The sequence below is a fragment of the Macrobrachium rosenbergii genome, chromosome 10, assembly GCF_040412425.1.
Source record: "Macrobrachium rosenbergii isolate ZJJX-2024 chromosome 10, ASM4041242v1, whole genome shotgun sequence".
NCBI classification, from domain to species: domain Eukaryota; kingdom Metazoa; phylum Arthropoda; class Malacostraca; order Decapoda; family Palaemonidae; genus Macrobrachium; species Macrobrachium rosenbergii.
This window is the reverse complement of record NC_089750.1, coordinates 67,944,010-67,967,264: the sequence shown is the minus strand read 5'-3', so window position 1 is coordinate 67,967,264 and position 23,255 is coordinate 67,944,010. Positions and strand designations below refer to the sequence as shown.

General features: G+C 34.3%; 1 protein-coding gene across 9 annotated transcripts in view; it reads left to right on the top strand.

Moving 5' to 3' along the window:
• LOC136842781 (diacylglycerol lipase-beta-like) overlaps positions 1-23,255 on the top strand; it is a 48,161-nt gene that overhangs the window by 5,072 nt on the left and 19,834 nt on the right. For 3 of the 9 annotated variants that reach the window (XM_067110613.1, XM_067110612.1, XM_067110608.1), the window contains exons 2-13: positions 2,173-2,278; positions 4,678-4,801; positions 5,582-5,794; positions 8,115-8,224; positions 11,841-11,973; positions 14,246-14,343; positions 15,419-15,583; positions 16,636-16,825; positions 17,989-18,112; positions 18,767-18,877; positions 21,794-21,938; positions 22,486-22,616. In XM_067110613.1, coding sequence (XP_066966714.1) covers positions 4,707-4,801; positions 5,582-5,794; positions 8,115-8,224; positions 11,841-11,973; positions 14,246-14,343; positions 15,419-15,583; positions 16,636-16,825; positions 17,989-18,112; positions 18,767-18,877; positions 21,794-21,938; positions 22,486-22,616 — 1,515 coding nt within the window. In that variant the 5' untranslated portion in view covers positions 2,173-2,278; positions 4,678-4,706. Of the gene's footprint in view, positions 1-2,172; positions 2,291-4,677; positions 4,802-5,581; positions 5,795-8,114; positions 8,225-11,840; positions 11,974-14,245; positions 14,344-15,418; positions 15,584-16,635; positions 16,826-17,988; positions 18,113-18,766; positions 18,878-21,793; positions 21,939-22,485; positions 22,617-23,255 lie in introns of all 9 variants that reach the window. The other 6 variants (XM_067110614.1, XM_067110609.1, XM_067110616.1 and 3 more) reach the window with 3 other exon arrangements.

Here is a 23,255-nt window from a genome sequence, read left to right as displayed (position 1 = left end):
CGCCTTTGCTAGTTGCCCTATGGAGTAGGTTATAGCCATCGGATGGTTACACATATAGTGGGTCCTGCGTATCCCTATTATACGTAGCAAACTCGCTTCTATTGGAAATTCGACCTCGACCAAGATGCCCAAGATGTGTTGCAACGAGTGAATGTACCAACAACTTTGCTCACCATTTTTTAAGATGTTTCCAAATTTCAACATTAGCGGACTTAGCGTAGACTTACTTATCTTCCTAGATAGGATACTATATGTGGGGGTAGGTTATAACGTGCACCTCATCGATGACCATTTCCGAAAGCCATACAGCAGACGTTCGTGCTATGATACACGGCTCTCATATGAACACGTACATAGACAGGCAGATACATAAAGACGCACACACACGCACGCATATGCACACACACACACATATATATATATATATATATATATATATATATATATATATATATATATATATATATATATATATATATATATATATATATATTAACTTTATCGCTTACACAATTATCTGTGCATTAATACAATTACTAACAGGACATTGAAACGAGGTCCTGTTAGCATATAGTGTGTGTGTAGGTACGAAGGAAAATATTAAGAGGTAAGTATGTGAGGCAAGAGAATATATCTTGGAGAATAATAAGATTCACGGCTTACTTTATTGAAGAGAATAATGACCGCACATGAAACTTAAAATGAACAGAGATTCCAAGCTGATTTTAGCATTTTCCGGATCACGCTCACACAAAAAGCACGTGATGGGAGAGAGAGAGAGAGAGAGAGAGAGAGTATCCTAAAATTTAGAATCATATGTGTTATGTGCTGTACTTTTTTTGGGGGTGGGGGGGGGGCGGGTGCCTAAACGCATCTTCACACAACGAAAAAAGTAAACGTTTACTTTATAAATAACTTAGAGTAATTTTTGCCACTCTAAGAGCATCTATGAATAGAATTACGTGCATTTCTTTCCTCTCTGAAATCAACTAAATTACCTATATCATGTTATAAGATTCCTAAATAGGCAGCAATGATGAATCTTTAATGGAGGATTTTGTTTATTAGTTTCCAGGAAAGATTTTTTGACACTGAAAAGAGTGAAGGGATATTGCTTATGGTAGAAGTTTGTCGTTATTTGTATTTGTTTGACAAGTGTGAAAAGTTTTCTCTGGATGTTAGTCTTCTCAGCTTAATTACAAATTGTTTAATGTATGATGTAATTATCAGACAGTATGCATTTTACGTTATTCGGAAAGGACACCTTTTTTTCTTTCCTCATAACTGTCAATATCGCATTAATCTTTTCTAGTAAGAGAGGAGGTAAAAAGAGGGAAATTATCAATTATTTTTTGTTTCCTTCCCCATTATCCGAAGTTTGACACTGGGTCTGCGGAAATTAACACAAAAGCGCTATCTGATTTTTATCCTTTTTCAGATAAAGTGGCATCATAACCAAGTAAATGTTGAAAAACCATAGGAGAACCGTGATTATTTTCATACTGTTTGTGAAATAAGTTAATTTGCTCGATACTTTTTTATGTGTATGTAAATGCCACACATTTTCCTACTAATATTTTTTGAGATACAGTGATTGGAGACTAATAGTTCTTGAAAAGCCTAAAGCCTAAGGTATAAATCGGTGTATTTTTTCAAAGAGGTTAATAAGCAAAAGCACTTGAAGGCAAAATGTCTGGATAACAAGAGAAACAATTATGTCACCAATTGAAGCTCCAGTTAGATTTCGTTAATATTGATCTGAATCTTGAGGTTTCATCTTACATAGTTTTTTTAATGTTTTCTTAAACTAGCTAAACTGAGATCAATACTAACATCTATTGTGAAAATGTGTTTCAAAGTGGGGACGTGTGCAAATGGTAAATATTTACTTGAATACCGCAACCACTCCCAAGAGAATTAATGTTAAAACATAAACAAAAGATGGTCAGTATTTCTATGCCATAAATTTGTGGTAGATTTTAGCATATTAAAGAGACTTGAAGAGCACTGCATCAAAATCCCAATATCGAGTTGTGGTATTAAAGTAAAATAATACCTTGTAAACTCACGAAATTCACTTAGCAAAATGGCTACCGATAAGATACGCGAATAATGAACACTCTCAAGCACCGCGTACGTCTACGAAACTTTCTTTAGCTTCTTCTTCTTCAGACCCTCAGTGGAACAACGGGTTACCTATGTGTCAACGAAGAAGTACAACGAGCGCTGGAAATTATACTCTAACCTCCGTATCATAGAGTATCCAGGAAATTTTCAGGTATTTTCACATGTATTGAACGTTTGTTGACATTGTTTTTGGTTATGAAGATGACAGGGATCAATGCAACGCAGAATTGCTTAAAATAGGAAATGCTAATGACTGGAGACCGATGACATTTTTACCCTGGGCTGTTCCCAGGTAAGCCGATTTTAGCTAACAAGGAAATCGTAACACAGTTCAAGTATCAGTTGGAAAAGCTTTATTTTTTCAATTTGAGCGATTGATTTTACGGCTGTCCATTCGTATTTCGTTTTAATTTCGTGCAAGGATTGAGAGGAGAACGCCCGTAGCCTGTGCCCTAGCCTGAAGGGTAGCCTTTTGCTGTGCAGTGTCTTACTGTAGGCTATTTTGGCCTACAGGGTACTAAATATTCAAGAGGAACAAAGTAATAGGCTTGTGTTAGACTTTCTCTAAGAGTTTACGCCTAGGATAGCCTATTTTAGGTTTGGTTGTGTGTGTCAAATTCAAGCAGTATTTGGTAAAGTTATGCCTAAGAGTAAGATGTAATGAAAGCAACCTTTGCTTCATCAGTTTCAAGTGCATTTTAAGATATTTCATCGTAGCCTGTCGATCCTAACCTAACCTTTCCCAGTCCTGAAGTATCATGACTTTTTCGATCATTAAAAGGCTAGGCTACAGAGCTCTTGTCAGGTTTCTCTGGCAGACGCAGACACACACACACACACACACACACACACAGTTGGTCTCTCTCCTGGTTTTATTTAGGCAAGGAAACAAAAATTTGGAAATCTTGAAAATTATAGGCTAAAGTTGGTACTGCTGAATTGTTTTTGATGTCTTGCAGTCAGGATTATTAGTGCAGTAGCATGGACCAAAGACTTACGACTTTCCTCAAATCTGAAAACTCTTCAGGGGAAAACATGGTTGAGAATATGAAATAAACAAAAAAATTTCCCCTATAAATACAAACATACAGTTTGGTTTGGGCCTCTGAAATAAAATGGCCCACTGGGATATTGAAATATTACAGTGAGTTTTTGTGGAGGTGGTGGACTATAGACCTAGGAAAAGTATTGGAAATATTGAGCCAGGATTTTTCTTGCATCATGGACATGAAAACTATAGGCTTCAGTCATAAAGCAATTCCTAAACAGCTGGTAGTGGTATGGGCACTTTGTTTTTTGTACTTGCTTGAGAGGTCTGTCTCAGAGTAACTCTGCATGGTACATTGAATCCATGTTTCTCACTGTCGTAGATTGTTTTTAATTGTTAATTTTTCGTTGCCTCTTCCAACACTTTATTTGTAAATTTTTCATTGCTGCTTCTGACATTGACAGTATTGCAGACCTATTGGTAAAGAATTGTTTTTAGTTTCAAGCTTCACACATATATCATGATTTTATGTAGATTGAACATGAAAATGGTTCACTAAGTATAATTTTATTAACTACATTGTTTTTCGGGTGACTGCCCAGTCTAAATTGTAGTTGTAGTAATGATCATCAGTTGTAGAAACTCCAGCTTCATCCACTGGGAGAGATACTAACCCCGCTGGGAGAAAGTAGTGATTGTATGCTCAACTTTTAACGACATTGGATACTGTCACATCATTAGAACTAGCTTGACATGAATGAACACTGAAATCACGTATGAAGTATGTAGAAACCAAACAGATGCCAAGATCTGTTGAACTTACTACTTTTGAAAACTAGTAAACGGTGAGGTTAAATGAAATTTGTTAGAAGTGTCTTAGTAGTCTCTTATTTTTTTTTATAATGGGGAGTTTGTCAACTCATGGAAGCTAGTACTGTAACCTGGAAGTGTGGCTTGTAGTTATTAACAAGCCATTTGTCAGAGCTTATGGTGAGATAGAAAAAGGTCCAAAGTATATAACCCTTTTGCTTCTTTCCTTACTCTGGAAATCCTAATCATGTCTGTGTAAACATTCTAATATGTCTGTACTGCAGTTAGCTGGAAACACATTACTTACACCAGATTTGATATAATCATTACTAAATTCTGCGGCCTGGAAAAATGGAATACTGTAATGATTAAGGGTCCTTTAATATTTTAAAATGTGTTATAAGTTGTCACCAAATTTTTTATTATAATTCTGATAGAATAAACAGAATTTTTCGTGGCCCAAGGTTTAGAAGAATAGGAAAATTATATAATTTTAGCATTGTAGTATTTCACATATATGATTTCTCATGTATTCATTATTCTTATAGGTTCATAGAGTGTATTTATTGCTACTTTTGCTTATTTATCAATCCAAAATGTACAATATCATTGTAGTTAAGGATTGGAGTATGGTATATAATCATGATACAGTTTTGAGTATGCTCATTGCTAGTGCTTGTTATGATCTGTGTATTTAGACCAAAATACTGTACCTTGATGACAATCTGGAATTCACAGCTATTCTTTATCAGCAGACACATGTATACACTCCTGAAGGAAGATGCCTGCGCTGGTGGTGTTTCAACAACGATGGAGGATTGGCAGTGATGATTTTGTCATCCCAGGAATCATAGAAGTTTTGGTTCGCGCAGGATGGTGAATATTGGAGAGATTTGTTTTATAGTTTACTCTAAAATTTTGTAGCATTTAATATTGATAGGAAGTAAGATGTATTCATTAAGGTAGGCAACATAGCATAGAAGACTCAACTGAACGTTTTCTACAATATATGTACAGTGGTAGTTATCTGTGGTAATTATTATTGTTATTCTATGGAACAGAACCCATTTTATCATTGCCTCCAACATTGTGTGATGTAATGTGTGTGATGCAAAGGCCTCTGTGAAACTCTGCCACTCATATCTTTCTTTTCTTGTGCTTTAATTTTCAAAAATCTTAGCTTATCCGTAGCCTCCCATCTCATGGTTAGTTCTCATCTAAGTAGCCAGGACCTCAGAACATTTTTGGTGCCTAGAGGAGTTCAGATAATACTGCCACATACTGTGCAAAAAGAATTGATTTCTGAATTAACCTTTGATAACCTCACCCTTTGACAAACACGCAATGTCTTTTAGTCAATTACAGACCTTTTTAAGATCTTTTTATATATTTGGATGCAGCAAGGCTTATTTTATACATTTTTGCACTTGGTAGGTTTGTCTATTACTGATTACTATTCTATGCTGTTTAAATTAATTGTTAAGGTTTGTCTATTACTGATTACTATTCTATGCTGTTTAAATTAATTGTTAGTAAATGGAATTCTTTAAAATCAGGGTATCTGTATAAACTGTATGTATGTGGAGATGAACATTCATTATTGGCACGTGTATACCAATCATTTATTGCAATATAATTTTCTTTTTGTATTAACAGGCTTGGATTGGTGCTTGCCCTCTTCATCCACCATGAAAGTGATACCAGTCGATGCTCTCATGGGAGTGATCTTTTACGACTCTTCTTGGTGGGTGCCATGGTACTGCTGGGTGTTACGCTGATTGTCACTATTATATTGGTCATATTCAGCAGCCGGGGTACTATCATGAACACAGAGCCAAGAAAACGTGTAGCAGACCTGTTGGTCATCAGGTACAGTGTATTTAATGCTAATTAATGCTGTTCAGTGTAGACCAAGTAGCCTGTGGTAATGAGGAAATGTGTCTTTGACAGGAATGAAAGGAATTGAGGTCTTTTTACAACATAAGGATTTGTCATTAATTCTGTAGTTTCATCAGTGTAAGTTATTTTGCATTTGTTTTTATATTTTGCTAACTTGGATAAATAAATTTTACTCATGGTTTAATGCAGTGCTATTCAGTATTTGGTAGGAATTTTATGAGGATTTAAAAAACAGAATATTGTAATGTAGGTAATATAGGCTGTTCCTCTTATATTCCAAGGCTGAATAACTAAAAAAATAATGACCATGCCTCAATTTGAACTTACTCTTATTGCATCAGTACCAAATTGTGTTGGGAAAGGGAGGGGATATCAGTTTAACTACCAAATATGAGTAATGTTTGTTACTCCTAACTTTGGTCTTTTTCTGAAGAAAAATTTTTTTAAAAGTGACTAGAAACCAAGAGAATGCCACATGGATCTAAATGAATTATGGGTAGAAACATCTGTGGGCTTGAAACTTTGAAGATCTGAAAGAGGCAAAGATGAACTAGCTGCTGTTGGAATGACTGGTGTGGGCTATATATGAAATGTGTAAAAATGAGAAAGGCTATACTGTACATGAAGTGTTTAGAACAGAGGAAGGAGAAATTGAGCCCTAATGTGATAGTGAGAACAATACACTACTGGTGAAATGGCACTAAAATCCAAACAAATTCTGTTTATGTTGCATGTTGCTCATGCGTTAATGCCCTATATTGTTGTTCTGATCTGTGTTTAGCTCTTTATTACCATTCTGTCATCCGTCATGCGATAAAATATATCTTTTTCCTTCTGTATTGTGCACCAAGGTGCTTTAATTCTGTTATTTCAATTCTGATTGAGATTATCAGTAATTTTTTAATTTCTTTAGATTAAAGATATGCAAAGATATGAAAATTCAGCTAACTGAGCAGAGTTTATGAATTTTCTGTCATGAATATACAGTAACTTGAAATGTGCATTAGTACTGTACAGGCAGTCCCCGGTTAACGCCGGGCTCAGTTAACAGCGATCCGGTTTTATGGCGCTTGTCTAGCGACGAAAATTGGCAATTTTCGGGACTGAAAATTGCCGATTTCCGCTTATCGGCGCCGATAATTGGGTATTGGCACTGATACATACCTAACAGAGGCGCCTATAACCGATAATCAGCCCCCGAAAATCGCCGAAAAAGCGCCGAAATTGCCGATTTTCAGTTAGCGGCAATTTTCGGTTATCATCACACCCTTGGAAACGGAATCCCGCCGATAACTGGGGACTGCCTGTATATAGTTGTAGGTTATTGGCCAGAACTCTTATTGAGAAACTCGAGAACATTGCATTGGTAATTGTAACTTAGAGATGAGAAGAGCAACAATTTGTTGCTCATTTTTCTTGAAGAAAATTTGTTAGTTGGGTCAGGTTCAACATCTGCTTTGAAGTGTGATTTATAAGACATTTTCTTTTAATGACTTAGAGTGAGATACTCCATATGGCAGTGTGAGGATTTTTATTTTTTGTAACACTCTCAATTTGCTCACCAGACGCTAGGCAAACTACAGGCAGTCCCTGGTTTACGGCGGGCTCAGTTTATGGCGATCCATTTTACGGGGCTTGTCTAGTGACGAAAATTGGCAATTTTCGGTGCTGAATATTGCTGATTTCCGCTTATCACCGCAATAATTGAGTATTGGCGCCAATACATACCTAGTAGTTCTGCCAATAACCGAAAATCGGCACTTTTCGGCACTGATAAGCCCCGAAAATTGCCAATAAAGCGCCAAAAGTTGCCGATTTCCGGTTTGCGGCGATTTTCGGTTATCATCACACCCTCAGAATAGAACCCCCGCCGATAACTGGGGACTGCCTGTATTAAGCTTGTAAGTTGTTATGCCTCAGGAATCCCATATTAAGTGGCAGTAATCTGTTCTGAGGGAAGTTGTGCATTTCATGAGCAATTTAGTAAAAGCTTGCTGGCTTGCTAAGCCTGTTGAGAGCTTTTGGGACTGTTAATTTGTGCCACCCAAAAACTATATAGTAGCTCCCTTCTGGTTGCAGAGGTGCCAACATCGCCTCTGAGCAATTTTTTGGGAGGTTTTGGCAATATCATCTTTTCAAGATTACACGGCCCCTTGTCCTAATGTATATTGGTCTTAGGATTATTAAAGAGCATTTAAGTCATAGCAGCAAAGTAGTTCAGAATATCCGTCTGATGAGTATATTGTACTATACTGTACTTGTATAACTAGTTTGCAATTATTTGTTACAGAGTCCTGTTGGGTGTCCCAGAGATTGCATGGAATGCTATGGGTTTGGTGTGGCTATTGAACAATCAAGTATCATGTGAGGAGGGCACTGTACTACCTATTCTGATGAAAGGTAATATTAATATGTTTCCCATGTTTGAGATTTAATTGATTACACATGATATTGAATGATTTTTAGGATGTGTTTACAATCTCTTCTAAGTTTGCTGATTTTTCATTCACAAAGGAATGTGTATTTGCTTTTGTCTGATCATTCAGACCGTAAGCATTAATATATGACAAAGAATGCCACCTGTTGGTGAATGAAGTTCCATGAAAAAGTGTTGTATGGAAAGCTTAGCAAAATGAGACTTACCGTATATTTCTGCGTATAAGACGACCTTTCAATCATAAAATTCACCCCTAAAAATTGGGGGTCGTCTTATATTGCCATTTTCTAAAAATCAAACCTTGAATTCTAAGTGATATTTATTGGTAGGCTAGCCACAGCCTCGGTGCGATAACCACTGACATACGTGAAAAAATTCACATAACGAAATAAACTGATAATAAAGGTTATAAAGCCATTTTTACCTTATATATTATTGGCATATCTTCATAACAAAGAGCCTATTCGAGGAATAATACCATATCAATGAAATCAATTTTATCTATGAGAGGCCAGATGACAAAATGTAAATATCGAGTTATGGTTCGGTAATGTAGTGTAATTATGGTAGTAATAACGTTTAGGATAACATCATATTCATTTTTCATTGAACTGTTTAGAACAGTTCAGTCATGCGAACGATAATGTATGATAATTATCATACTTAATCATATTGTTGTTAGGGGTTGCTTATGATTAGCGATGAAACGTAAACAAAATAATGGTTTCCCTTTTAGGAGATGCATATAGGAAAAACATAGTAATGAATTTACTTTGTTTACTGTATATACTCGTTAACACGTGATCTCGTGCATTGTGCGACCTCCAGATTTTCACCCATAAAAAATTATTTTATCTTGTATCATGTGTATCATGTGAGTTCCTTTTTTGAGAGACAAAATTACTATGGGCTAACCTCTTTTACTCAATCTCTGTATCCCATCTTCTAGTTAAAAAAGTTAAAAAAGTAAAAGTGAATAATTAAAGTATCTATCGTTAGTTACGTTATACTTGTTGAGTAAACGAGTACAGCCATAAACAACCGAACGAGAAACAACTGTTTTGCTATGAACACGGTCTAGGCCGTGGCTATGAACAACTGAATCTGATAACAAGAGCTGTTTTGCTTGCATTGCAACCATTGTACGATAGTAAATAGTTACTGTAGTTATGTTACAAATAACGTTAAATAGAATAGGTATGATGTATATTAACTATAAATAATTGTGTAACGGCAATATGGATGAAACTCCTAAACTTCAATATGCCCTCAAACTCGACCGTAAAACATATTGGAGAGAAAAGTATTTTAATCAAAACTACTGGGTGTAAAAGAACACATTTTACTGTTGTTTTAAAGTGACGAAACCTTCCCCATGGTTATCTGTAAACGGAAATTGAATTGATGCAGAAACAAAAATTCCCGGAAGGTATCGTTGTCCACGTTCACGAAAACCTAAACAATGCAAATGGCACATGATCGCTATATTTGCATTTTATGATACAATCAGTAATATGTGAATACTTACAATATTACTGGATACAGTAAAGTAAAGCATAATTTTTGTTTAAATATCCATGGAAAAGATGCATATTTGTTATGTTTGTATTTTATAATATGATACTAATGTGTGAATATTACATACACTAATTTTATATTTCGTGTATGATGCGACCCCCTTAAAATTAGCTCCAAAATTAGGTCTTCAAAAGTCGCATGACATGTGATTATATATGATATTTTGAATTTCTAAGGATACAGTAAGTAAAACAGCATATGTAATAACATCATCTTTACATAACCAATATTTCATAAGATACCTTTTGTTGCAAAAGCTGTCCTATACACAGATGGTTTTGTAATTTATCAGTCGTCTTATACTACAGATATGAGATAAATTCATGAAAATTTGTCATAATTTTTTACCTCATCTTATCTAAAGGTCATCTTATACATGAAAATATATGGTAATTTTGAAATCAAAATATTTTTAAAGTGGTAAAAGTATTTAATTATAAAAGAAGATATATATTCTGCCCAGAAAGCATTCCTGTTTATGTAGGAAGTATTTTTTAAAAACTGTCTTGGCACTGGAGTGCTGTTAAAATGTCAGGATACTTTATTTGTAAAATTAAGTGAAATTCATGGGCAGCAAACCATATAGCTTCATATTATATAAATCCTCAAATCTATGAGGTTAAATTAGAAAGCAAAAATAGCAATCTTAATAGCTTAATGGCATTGTATATTAACTATTTCAAATGCTGTGTTGATGATGTAAAGCAGATATTACTAAGGTCATAAAGGTGTCCATGATCGTAATGTTTCAAACTGGTGTCTTTAACTGTGCTTCAATTTGATTACCTCATATCCGAGAACATGTACTTGGGGCAATCCAATGGAATTCGTAGAAATATAATTTATTAGCCTAAATGAACTATCCATGATGATAGTATGCTTTGAACAAAATAAGTGCTCATTCCTCTGAAAATCAGATATATAAAATTCTTGCACCACTATTGGGAAGAGTTCTTGTAGAAGGTTTATAAAAAAAATTTTCGTGTCAGATGGTTTAGAAAACCAGTCATTCAACAGTTCCAACTGCTTGGCATTAATAATCCAGGCTTGTTTTTGCTCTTGACTGTTTGGAGGAGCTCACTAAAACTAGTTGAATATATCAGGTGACTGGCATTATGGGTTTGGAGGATTGGCTGTTCCCTCGTAGCTCAGTACATAGTTAATTACCAGCATCACAGTGCATTGTGGAAGAGATTGAATTGACCTACTCTTTGCATGAGCCTGGGATACCAGCTCTTGCATTCATGTGGTTAGTAGGGACAGTAATGCCTATGGTGAAATGAGTGAATTTGGGGTTTGTTTTTATACCACTTTTCATTTACATTGTGAGCAGCATTTTCAGAGTGTTTTAATTTTATTTTGTGTGCATTATCAAGGTGTTATTCTCTTATTCAGTTGGCCTGTACAACTGGTTAACTTACCATTCTGAGGGAGGTAGAATTATTGGAAAAACATTGTTGGTGTTTGTTGGAAGCAGTCAATGGAAGAGCACATAGTGAGCTCATACGCCTTCTGGGATATTGGTAAATAGGTGAAAGACCCATTGGAGTTCTTGGCCCCGGGACATATGTTTTTGTCAGCCTGTAAGTCTAGAAGTGTGACACATTGGTCAGGTAAAACTACATAGTATTAGTAAGCATACAAATTTATATGAAATCATGTTACTTTCAATTCTGAATACCCTTCCCTAAACCCTTTCAGTTGGTACATATTTTTGGCCTGCAGGTAGATTTGGTTATGAAACCTTTGAAAAGCAAGAGTGAACTCCTATGGGACTTTGTCTCAGTCAGTAATAGCCATAATTTTTTTTTTTTTTTTTTTACAAAGCGAAACACTTGGTTTGTGTACTAACAATGGGGCATGTAGCCATAAAGTGAGAATACTTTATGTAAAAATGGGGAATAATTTTAATTTTATTTTTTGTTATGCTTTATAGTTCATTTTTTAATAGTTCATGTTTATACTTAGCATTTTAAAATTTTATTTTTCTTGATATTACAGCCCTTATGATTTACACTTGGGTGGCCATAGGCCTCATCATCATTGGAATAATGCTGTTGTTTGACTCCATGAAACGACCCAGCAGGCAAGGGGCCAATGATAATAACTACCTCATGGAAAGCAGTCCTTTAGGGTAGGCTAGTGATACCCTTTTATGGTAGAATATTTTTGTGTACTGCTCTGCATGACAGGTTTTGGTGTAGTATTTTATTGTAGTCTTTTTATGAGAATTTCCAAGCAGAAAACTGTTATTTAAATTTGGAGCATGTTTTAACCTATTTTGTTATATTAATTTGTGCTGCTATAATCTTGTAATGAGCAAGGCCTGTTATTGCACAATAGAAAATGTGATTATTTTTGTTCAGTCCAGCTCTGTTCATTAATCCTTTAAATAAGTAAATTTACACAAAGTAGATATACCAGGTACAGTATACTGTATAAAGTAAAGGAACATGTGCTTTGTTTTTTCCATATAAGCTTTAAAGGGTGTCTGTCCATTGCTTGTAATCCCATTCTTATTCTGCAGTTCTTTTGTTATTCATGATTGATTAGGTTTTGAAAGATTAAAATAGCTGGTGTATGGCTTTACTCCAAGCCCTTTGAGAGTTTAGAATTAACTTTGTCAATACAGTAAACCCCCCGTATTCGCGGCGGATGCGTACAACACCCCCTCGTGAATAGCTAAAATCCGCAAATACTTAAAACCCCTCTAAAAACACTTAGAACTGCCTATTTTGATAGTTTAAACGCAAGAAAAACCCTCTAAAAATGCTTATACCTAACTATTTTAATAGTTTTATCACAAAAAGCGCATTTAGTCATGAAAATATGAAAATACAGTAATTAGTGAATATTTCTCAGTGAAAAATACCGCGAATGGGTGAATTTTCCGCGAATAATGGGTAGATATGTTCCACGGAGAAATCCGCGAATATGTGAGTCCGCGAATTGTGAGAACGCGAATACAGGGGGTTTACTGTACTGCTAAGCCTTTTACTTTTTCATTATGGTCTCTTTTAGTGTAGCTGTTGAACTTTAAGAAAAGATCTTTCATGCTAGTCCTCGAGAGTAGAAATAGTACTGTCATGTTGAACATGTTTTTTGTAATTCAGTGTGTTACCAACCCTTTGGTTGATTATAATAAGATACTGTAACCAGTTACTTTATCTAACTTGGTTAGTTAGACTAAATTAAGTTTTGAGGACTGTAATAAATGTGACGTTGATTAAGGCTCTTGACTTAGTACTTGGTTGATTGGATTTCATGTCTAGAAACACGGTGACAATGTGAGAATAATTTTGTTTTAGGCAGCTGCAGTGAATTGTTTTTTTTAAAACATAAATAACTTTTTTAGGTTTTTCAAAATGATTTTAAATATTATTGCATAACTGTGTATGAAGGAGAGTTGGAGAATATATTTCCTTTGTAAAGTAAGATACTTTGTAAGCTTGGAAAGAAAGTGGGATTCAGAACTGGTGGAGTAATGACAAGTTTAATACCAATTTTGTTTGTATAAATGTTCATGGGAAGGGAGTTTCTCATTGCAGATAAGGGAATGTAGGCTCTACACTGATGAGTTTTTATGAAAGTTGAAAGAAAGGCCAAGTTTATTGCCACTGTTATATAAAGCATCGTATGCATTTTATTTGAAAATAATAAACAGAAATACAGTAAATTTGTTAAAGCATTCTGTGGCTGTTACCTTATTGCTGTATGTGCAAGTATTACTTAGGCAAGGGACTTCTAGGTATACAGTAGATACCAATTTATTTTATGAAAAATGTGCATTACGAAAAGGGAATAAATTTTTTTTTGAATTTGGGTCATATGTCTTCAGATATGTTAGGCGAGAAATGAATTTACTACTGCAAACAAGAGCAGGTTTGGCACCCTGAAATTGAGTTCTCGATCCTTTCCATATATCACTTGCTTTTTACAGTACTACCTTAATTTACTTAAAACATCCTTAGGTTAGTTTTTAGGATACTTTGTTTGATAACATTTTTGTGTATAGGTAAGTAAAAGTCTCCTTACTGGCATCAAATTTTTACTAAAACATTTGGCATTAAATATCTACTAAAACTTTGAACTGAATGTAGACCATCATTCAAGAAGTCCTGATTTGTGTAAGATTGTTTGTAAACCTTGCTCCTTCATATGATAGGAAATTCTGAATTGCAAAATAAAAGTTTTAAAGTGTTTAGAGAGCATTTTAGTTTAGATTTTTAAACAAGAAAACTCATGTTATTGTTGTTTATTTTATATGTAGGGAGGATGTTTTTTGTATTGTATGTATATTTTATAAAATGTTACAGTCCATAGTAGTGAATTGATATAGTTTGTTTTATACCCAAGGATTTCATTTCAAAACCTTCAACCTTGAATTTTTTTTCGTTAATTTCCAGGGCTCATTATATTAACCTGTGGGAGAAGCGGTGTCGTGTTTTGTGCTGCTTTACAATTCGGGATGAAAACAGTTCTGAAGCCTTCAAGAATGTTGCAGGTAAATTATATTGGCTACACATATTTCTTGTACTTGCTGTGTTGAAATCAAATTTTTAGGTAGATTGTATTTTTTTTTGAGCTTTATTGAAAATTTTGTGCACACAAGATGACCATGTAGAAATCAGCTTTTGTGTAAAATTCTTATGATGGCGTCTTTCTTAGTGTTTACTTGGCAACCAGAAAAGTCACTGCTGTATTAAGTTGGCAAAAGGAGCTGATAATATTTGGATTTTGAATGATGTTCCTAATTAAACATGTGAAGAAAAGGCAGGGCACAGAATGATTGATTGGTTTGCTATAAACAAATTAATTTTCTAATAGGAAGCCCTTTGGGCATTATGAATGTCTTTGTATGAGGTATAGAAGACAGTTTGTAAGCCGATGTTGAAAAAGCTTGAATGCTGGGAAAAGCTTCTTGGTGACTGATATTACGTACCAGATACTCTATTCATTCTACAAAAAAGCATCAACTAATCTCATGGAAACTAAGAAAATTACTTTTGGTTTTTCGACTTGAACAGACAAAATTTTGGGTAACTGCTAATTAGTAATGCAGATTTTTAGGGCATGTTGTATTTGATTAGTCTAATAGTTGCACTCAGGTGTACCTTGATTCTGATTTTAAATGTTTAATATTAAATTGTATTAATATATATACTGTATATATTACAAGTTGGCTTGATTTCATAAATCCTCAGTAAGTTATGGTTCCGTATATCTCATAATTGGTTGAGTATTTTGCTAATGTGTTGGTCTTATGAAATGAAATACAAATAAAAATTCATGAAATGGAACTGTGCTATAAAGAGGACGTGTTATGGGAAGGTGGGTGGTAAAATTATATACACAAATGTACAAGGATCTCTATCATGATAAGCAATACTTGGAAATTTAATTTAAGAGCTCTCAGTTCTTCCTTTTGAAATTTATTAAGGGGGCATAGTAATCAGCTAGTTGTATTTGATATACAAAGGAAATGACATCAAAACTGAAAGAAGTGGCTTGAGTTATTATTTGATTGTAACTTTTTATCTCACATTTTAGTCATACTAACTACTGTACTATCTTTTTAGATGTATTTGCATCACTGTTTGAGGATATTGACCTGGTGGCTTCTGATGTTGCTGCAGCGCTAGTGTTGTTAAGACTGAAGAGAAAGCAAGAGGAGAGGAGGGAAGAAAGCAGAAGAAAGACTAATCTTCATCTGCCACTTAGCCGTTCTTCTACTGCCAGCATAGGTGTGTTAGGCAATCTTAGACTTGAAGTAAAAGTTGACTGTTGAGTGCACTGTATGGGTCAGTTTTTCAAGCATTGTGTAGCATTTATAACAAAATGATTGACAGTTTGCATATGTTAAATGTCAGAGCCTGTCAAAGACTTAGATGTATTGTCATAAAATGTTGAAGTAAAGAGAGCAGTAATGAGATTTTTATAAGATGAAAGGCATCTTCATGCAAATATAATTTAACTTTATTTTAGAAAATGTTGTAATGCAGTAAAGTAGTCTTGCCTTGTTTTATATGAGATTCAGTGCCATCAGTTTTCCGGAAGTCTTATTGCTCATGTGAGTGAATTGGAATGATCATTCCGTTTAGTTACAGTAGTTGATGCTGAAACTTCTGAAGATCAAACTGTGTGCAGATACCTTTTTGTTGTGCAGGCTGAGACAAGTCTCGCTTCATAGTTTATGTGCACTTTGTCCTATTATTTTTTTTTATAATTTTTTTGGTTTTTCTTTTGTATTTCTCTTGTATAGTTTATAATTTTCTTGTGTTTCTTTTTCTTTACTGGTCTGCTTTCTGTATTAAGGCCCTAGGTTATTTAGCATTTTGCTTTTCCACCTAGAGGTGCAGTTTGGCCTGTTTAGTTAGTGAGCAAAGTATATATAGTTTTCTTTGTAAACAGTTACTGTATTTTATTAATTAGAAATAAGATATTTTGCCGTTTACTCTAGTGGACATTTACCTGATTATCATTGTAGTCACAGTAAATATTAATATTTTTATATCAGGTTTTCCTCCATGAAGTTAGACCATGAATTTTCTCTACTCCCTTCTGTCTTATGTATATTTCTTTAAGTACTATATAAACATAAGTTGATGGATTTTGCTTGTGTTGTGTGTGAGTATATGTTGTAAATTTATAAATGTATGCTTTTGTGTCATCCCTTCTTTTTAGCCATTGGCAGTTATTTATGACTAATCTTTTTTTTTCTCATTTTTGTGTATGATTAACCATGTTTTACAGTTTTGCTTACTTCAGCTTTACATTTGATTTGTCTCAAATATAGGTGCACTTGAGAGTGAGGGGGACTTACCACAGCAACAGTGTCCACGTCCAGAATGGATGAAAGTTGGAACTGCATACCACTTCATGAAGTTTGCTATGGCCTCATATGGGTGGCCATGGTTCATGTATGGTAGGTTTTGCAGAGCCACCTGTTATCTCTGGAAAAATCTGCAATGCTGCTCTTGCGTAAGGTAAGTGTCGTGAGCATTTTATAATTTGATTATGGTGCAGTGTAACAAGGGAGAGACCAAATTAAAAAAAAATACCCAGTATCTATTTGTCTTTAGGTTTTTAAACATACGTATTAATAGCTCTGAATGTTGTGTCCATCATATAATATGCTGCTTTGGAATTCATGGTGTACAGTATGGTGTTATAGATCAGGGTGGCATGTCCAGTTTTAATGCATATTTCTCTGTTAGTCAAAAATGAGTGTCATATGCCTTAGGTTCAGTTCAGATTTTAAGCTCAGCAGTTTTTTTTAAACTCTTATAAATAAAAAATGCAGTTTTTAAGTAAGTTTTGCAAGAGCTCTGAAGAAATTTAGTATATGTCTTAGCAAAATATTTTGTCATTAAGTTTATAATTGTTTAGAAAGTGGAGAACGGTATTTCTTTACCTAGTAGTCTTGGAATCATTCTTGGACTGGAGATTTAATGTAAATTGTCATCTGTGTTCTTACCTAAATGAGTCTTGTTCTGTCTGGTCAGTCCTCTGAGTGGCTGTGCAAAGCTCCTTTCTCTTGTGATGATATACATTCGAGTGTTTAATGTATTGACTAAAGGGAGAGTTCCTTGAGATTTTTAAGCACATGGACAACTACACACCTTAAATTTAAAAGGAAAGTTTTCAGTGGAAGCCAGTCGAGTAAGAAATTAAATCATGATGTGTCTGATTGCATGTACGTATTCTTGAATGTGTTCAGCCGTGATCAGAACCCATTAACTTTAGAGTGCTATTGCTTGGGAAAAGCAGTGTGAATTTGAGCTTAATATTACCTCAGTGAAACAATTTTTATATGTAAAGTCAATATGAACATGATGTGCCGTGTCTGGGTTGAAAAGGCATCCTGACATCCCTATGGAGTAATTACAGATCAGTGTGCATATAATTGATTTAAATTTTGTGGTAAATGTCAGTTAGATGTCTTTTACATATACTGTATGATCCATTTTAGTCTTTCAGTTTATTTATATTGTTATGGGAAAAATATTGTTAACTGAACAAGGTCAGATATACTTGGCAGCAGTTTCTGCATTATTTGTAAGCTCTGTCAGCGAAATGCCAGTTACTGTACTGCATTAATACGTTTTCAGAATAAGAATTAATGCCCACTATAATAACCTTGTTTCAGACATTCACCTCCGTATGTGTTGCAAGATAATTGTTGTATGTGCCACACAGCTGCTCTTAAGACCATTACTGGACTAACAGAAGAAAATATTACTTATATCACTTTTCATAACAAGATTTATGAGGTATGTATAATTTATGACCAATTTTTGTCTTTCTGACTGAAAGGCTTTTGAATGATTAAAATAATTTCAATAATTCTGTTCTTTGGAAGTTTTTTAGGAATAAGGTGTATAACGATGCTGCTGATGCTCATTTTATTGCTTATCTAATTGTTTTCATGACCATCCTCACATGTAAAACAGTTTGCAAACAAATGCTTAAGTATTTACTGTTGTCTTTTTAGATCATGATATTTGTTTGGATTTTCTTTTTCTTTGCTCTAAATTTAAAAGTTGAAGTCTTTTGTACCTGTTGTAACATTAACTTGAATGGAGCAAGTCTAAGGCGCATAAATAAATATGAAAATGATCTTCTAGATCAACAATGAAATTTAGCCTGAAACACATGATCTCATTTCACTGTTTTGTTATTCAAAAGAGGCAAGCCTCATCCAAAAATAAACCAAGCCCTATCATGGCTATCCAAAGGGCAGGTTTACTTATAATAAGGAACCTATTCTTGTACATAATTTGGAAAGTGATGTTATCTTGAAGGCTTCCTTGTTTCAAATGGTCAAGTTTCTGTTGTATGTTGTCTTATTGAGTTTAACCATGTACTGTATTACTGAATTTAAATTATTTTTTAACTTTAGTGTCTATAAACATCTGTTTTAACAGGTTCCATTCTTTGTTGCAATTGATGATGACACTGGAAATGTTGTTGTTGCAATAAGAGGGACACTATCTCTTCAGGATGCCATAACAGACCTTACTGCTCAATGCACTCATGTAAGTTATTTTGTTTGTGAATTATAAATTTGTTTGCATTGACTTCTATACAGTTGCCCTGTTGCACTTAAGGTTAATTTATATTTTTTTTTAAAGTAGCAGGAGTGTGTGAAATAAATAGCTTCTTGCTTTTGGTCTCTGTGTATTATGTAGGTACTTTGTAAATATGCATGTCTCTGTGGTCATGTTTTATAGAAATTTTGAGTGTGGATTCTATTTAAGCTATGATATTCATGATGCTAATGGCTGATGATAGTTGTAAGTTTTTGTAAATTTTTTTTTATGAAATATTGTGGTATTTTAAAGAAAAGTGAAAGAAAAATGTAGATTTGCAGTTCATCCATCTTGGTAATACAGTATTTAAATAATTAGATAGAAGTTCATGCTTTTTTTTTATAGCTTCCATTTTTGTCCTTTATAAGTTTGGCTTTGTGAAAACTATTGATGATTTGGGATGTGGTCTTGTATATTAATGATGGTTAAAGGTATTACATAAGCTTAAGTAGTTTTGTAGGCAGTATGTTTAATGTTTGTTTAATGTTAAATCATTACTTTATAAGTTTATAGTGCTTTTGCTCTGGCTAGCTTGAAACTTAACTTACAGAATATTTTGTCGAGGTAGCTTAAGTTGTTAATTACTACTACATAATTTCTAAACATCTGAACATCAAAGTAAAGCTCATATTTCCATAGAATTTCAACGGATTGAATGTTGTATCTATAGTAATAGTCATGAAGGAAGGTAATGGGTGTCTTGCTTGTTTATACAGTATCTCAGAAATATCCATTGTAGTAAATGAGTGACTAAAAAAATAATGTACATTATTGAAAAAGGCAATGCTAATGGCTCAAGTTCTCTGGGACTAGTCATTAAGTCTTGGCCTCTGTTACAGCTTGTTAATGAAAAACAAAGGTAATTTTTGAGAATTGTTAAGTATGGAAAAGCAAAGTGATTGTCAAATTTTCTGCCGACATAAGAGTGTTTAGTGTGAAAGAATTAAACTACAGAGATTTCTCAATGAAAAGGAAGGATTTCATTGTTTTGTAGAAGGGATTGACAGAGAAATGACCAAAGGCAGAACATTCACAATGGGAGAAAAGTCCAGATGGATATAAGCCTATAGAAATTTGCAAGAAGAGTATAAAATTTGGAGCTGAATTGAAGAAATTTTGACTTTTTGAGACAAAACAAATTTTTGTAATGCAAACCCATCAGTTATATCATGCCCTGATATTTTGTTTTGATTGTTCCCAGATGCATTCTATCTTTTGTCCTGCAGATGATGATCAGTTTGTCATGCATGTGCCCCTGTAGGCCCATGGGTAAATAAAAACTGATGCCAGACATCAAGGAACAAGGGGTTGGAAGTGGGCACTCCATATGATTGATCGGTTTTTTATAACAAATTGATGTTATGATAAAAAGTGAGTTTCTTTTGTCAAAGGCTTACACAGGTCACTGGGTAACCTTAATCTGTAGAAGACCCAGGAGTAAATCAAGAAGTTTATACTGGTAATTTGCCAACAGAAGGCATCAGCCAAGAGTACAAGTGAGACACATAACCTCGTAACCCTGGTTAACTGTGACTTATAGATGAATGAATGATGAATAACAGATACTAGTAAGAAGAAGTAGAAGATTAAGATTTTACTGCACCTCTCATTGGAGGTAAAATTTGTCTTGCTGTGGCCGCTGACCCTAATGAGAACAATCCCGTCCCATTGCGAATTGCATCATTCAGGCAAAATTACCAAACGTAGACTGATACTGCCAAGTTACTGCATTGAAATTTAAAATAATTAACTCCATGTTTTTTAAAAACTAAGAAAACCATCTTCAAAGCACCGAGACAGTTATTTAGGATGAGCAGTAACTGCTGATCCTAAATAACTGTCACCAGAACAATAAAAAAAGGTGAAAAATACACGATTTTGTCTAAATTACTGAAAAATATAACCTGGGCTATCTGTAAAAGCTTCATAAAGTAATTTCCTTGGAAAATGAGGTGTACTTACTATAATCATTTCAAATTGCTGTAGCTAACTGCTTGTCTGGAATACAGAAATTGGCAGTGGCTAACTACCTTCCAGTGTTAAGAAGTTGCACTTATTTGAGTTAAGTGAGAGTACAGGAGAAAAAGGTTGGAAAAGAATGAGTGAGGGGAGAATTAAGGGATGATGAGATAGGAATAACAATAAATATAGGCAATCTTGCTATGGAGGAAACACTTGGTGAAGTAGAGCTAAGCTGTTAATAGTACTTCTGACACATGGACAGTAAAGCAGGCAATTAGGTGTCGAACGCTTCAGGTACCATTTGTGCCATGTTACTACTGATCTTCTGCCAATTAAACAAAAAGGAGTGCAGTGCCTGGGGATATTTACAAACCAAATGTTGACATATATAATGATGGGTTTATGATGGAACAAATTAGATACTGTATTCTGGAGAGTGTCTTTAGAGCACACTGTTTACTAGAAATCTAATGCCAATACAGTTAACCAGTTGTAATGACAGAATGAACCGGGATTTTTAGACCCATTGTTGCAATGGCTATGTGCAGTTAATAGTTTTAGATGTAATATTAGAATGTACTAATGTAGCTCTTAGTTAATCTGGAAGCAGTTTCTGACTTGGACATATCTCAGTGGGTATGAGTTCACCATTTCGTTTGATCAATTGTATTGTTTTAACAGTTTAAAATTTGGAACATAGAATCATATTGTCAACTTGCAGTACTTCACATAAACATTCCATCTTTTCTGTATTGTTTCACATGCCTTTTTTTATCTCTGTGAGTGAAGTTGCCATGGACATAAAGTCCTTCCCTGAATCATGCCATCCTTTTGTGGTGTGAATTAGTAGCATCTAAATTGTTTATGGATTAGGCACATATTTTGTGTATTGTATTTCAGGTTGAATGTGAAGGGTTACCAGATGGTTGTTTTGCACATAAGGGTATGGTACACGCTGCAAAATTTGTACTTCAGAGATTAGAAGAAACTCGAGCTGTGGCTGATGCTCTGTTAGCTCGTAATGGTTATGGTCTTGTTATCACGGGTAAATTTGACTAATTTTCCAGATTTCAAAAATCTGTTTTATTGTGAACAGTGCAGAACCGTAGTTTTGTATTCTATCTAAAAATATATATCCATTGTAAATAATATTCTGCACTCTAAATTATGTGTAAGTATTTAGCTTGATGTTATCCATTTCCAGTAGTTTTTATGTTTTAAAGTATGACTTGATTGAAATTTGAAATTCCTAATGCCTTGGCATCATTGGTGACTACAGTAATAAAGGAATGAGTTTTTGCTCTTATTTTAAACATATTACAGTGCCTCTGTGTTCTTATAGAAAAAGTGTATTATGAAGTTAATAGATAAGCTTAATATTTATTGCCTTAAAGCTTTCTGTCCTCTTAAAAAGAGCTTGCTTGACTGTGAAAATCAGGTGGCAATTTTTTAGTTTTGTCTTATATTTAGAGATGTTGATACAGTACTTGATTAGTGTGCAGTTTAATACTGAATTGCAAGTGATAATGAAATAAAATGGTGCAGTAAGTGATATATAATTTTTGTATTGTACATCATCTTTTATTTTATAGGTCACAGTTTAGGTGCTGGCACAGCTGTAGTCCTGGCTGCCATGATGAGACCACAGTATCCTGGTCTGAAGTGTTTTGCCTTTTCACCTCCTGGTGGGTTGTGTTCCAAAGAGTTTGCGTTAGCTACTAAGGTAAGAACTGTTTGTTAGCTTCAGGCAATAGGTCGTATTTAAGGAATTGAGTTTGTGTATCTCGTGGCTATTCAAGTTTTTCTCATCATATCCTTATCCTTGTTATTGAATGAAGACCCTACCATGGAAATGCTATGGTAAACCTCTTAGCACATACATTTCATGAATGATCACATGTTACGTAGTATAATACTACATTATTGATGATGATTTGTATGTTAGTAATCTTTACTTCTGAATTTGCAATTGAAAAAGTATGAAATATTAAGGTCGAGTTTAGTCAGACATTTTGTAAAATATGCAATTTCCATATCCATTGCTGAATTCATATGCAGTGTTAGTCCTGATTTTATCCCTCATATTTTAGCCCCAGGCATAATAATGGCAATAATGTAGTCTGTTGCATCTGTAGTTACTTAGGATATCTTTGCAGACATGTTATACTTCATAATAATAAGAAATCTCGTTTTTGCACTCATGTATTGTTATGAGAAGAGTTGACATTTGGATAAATTGACACACACACACACACACACACTCTTTCTTCCTTAGTATTTAGAGAGAACAAGGATTTCAAAAAGTCTACAGACTGCATTTTGTGCTAATGAACTTATTAAAATCTCTCATCCTCCCTGTTAT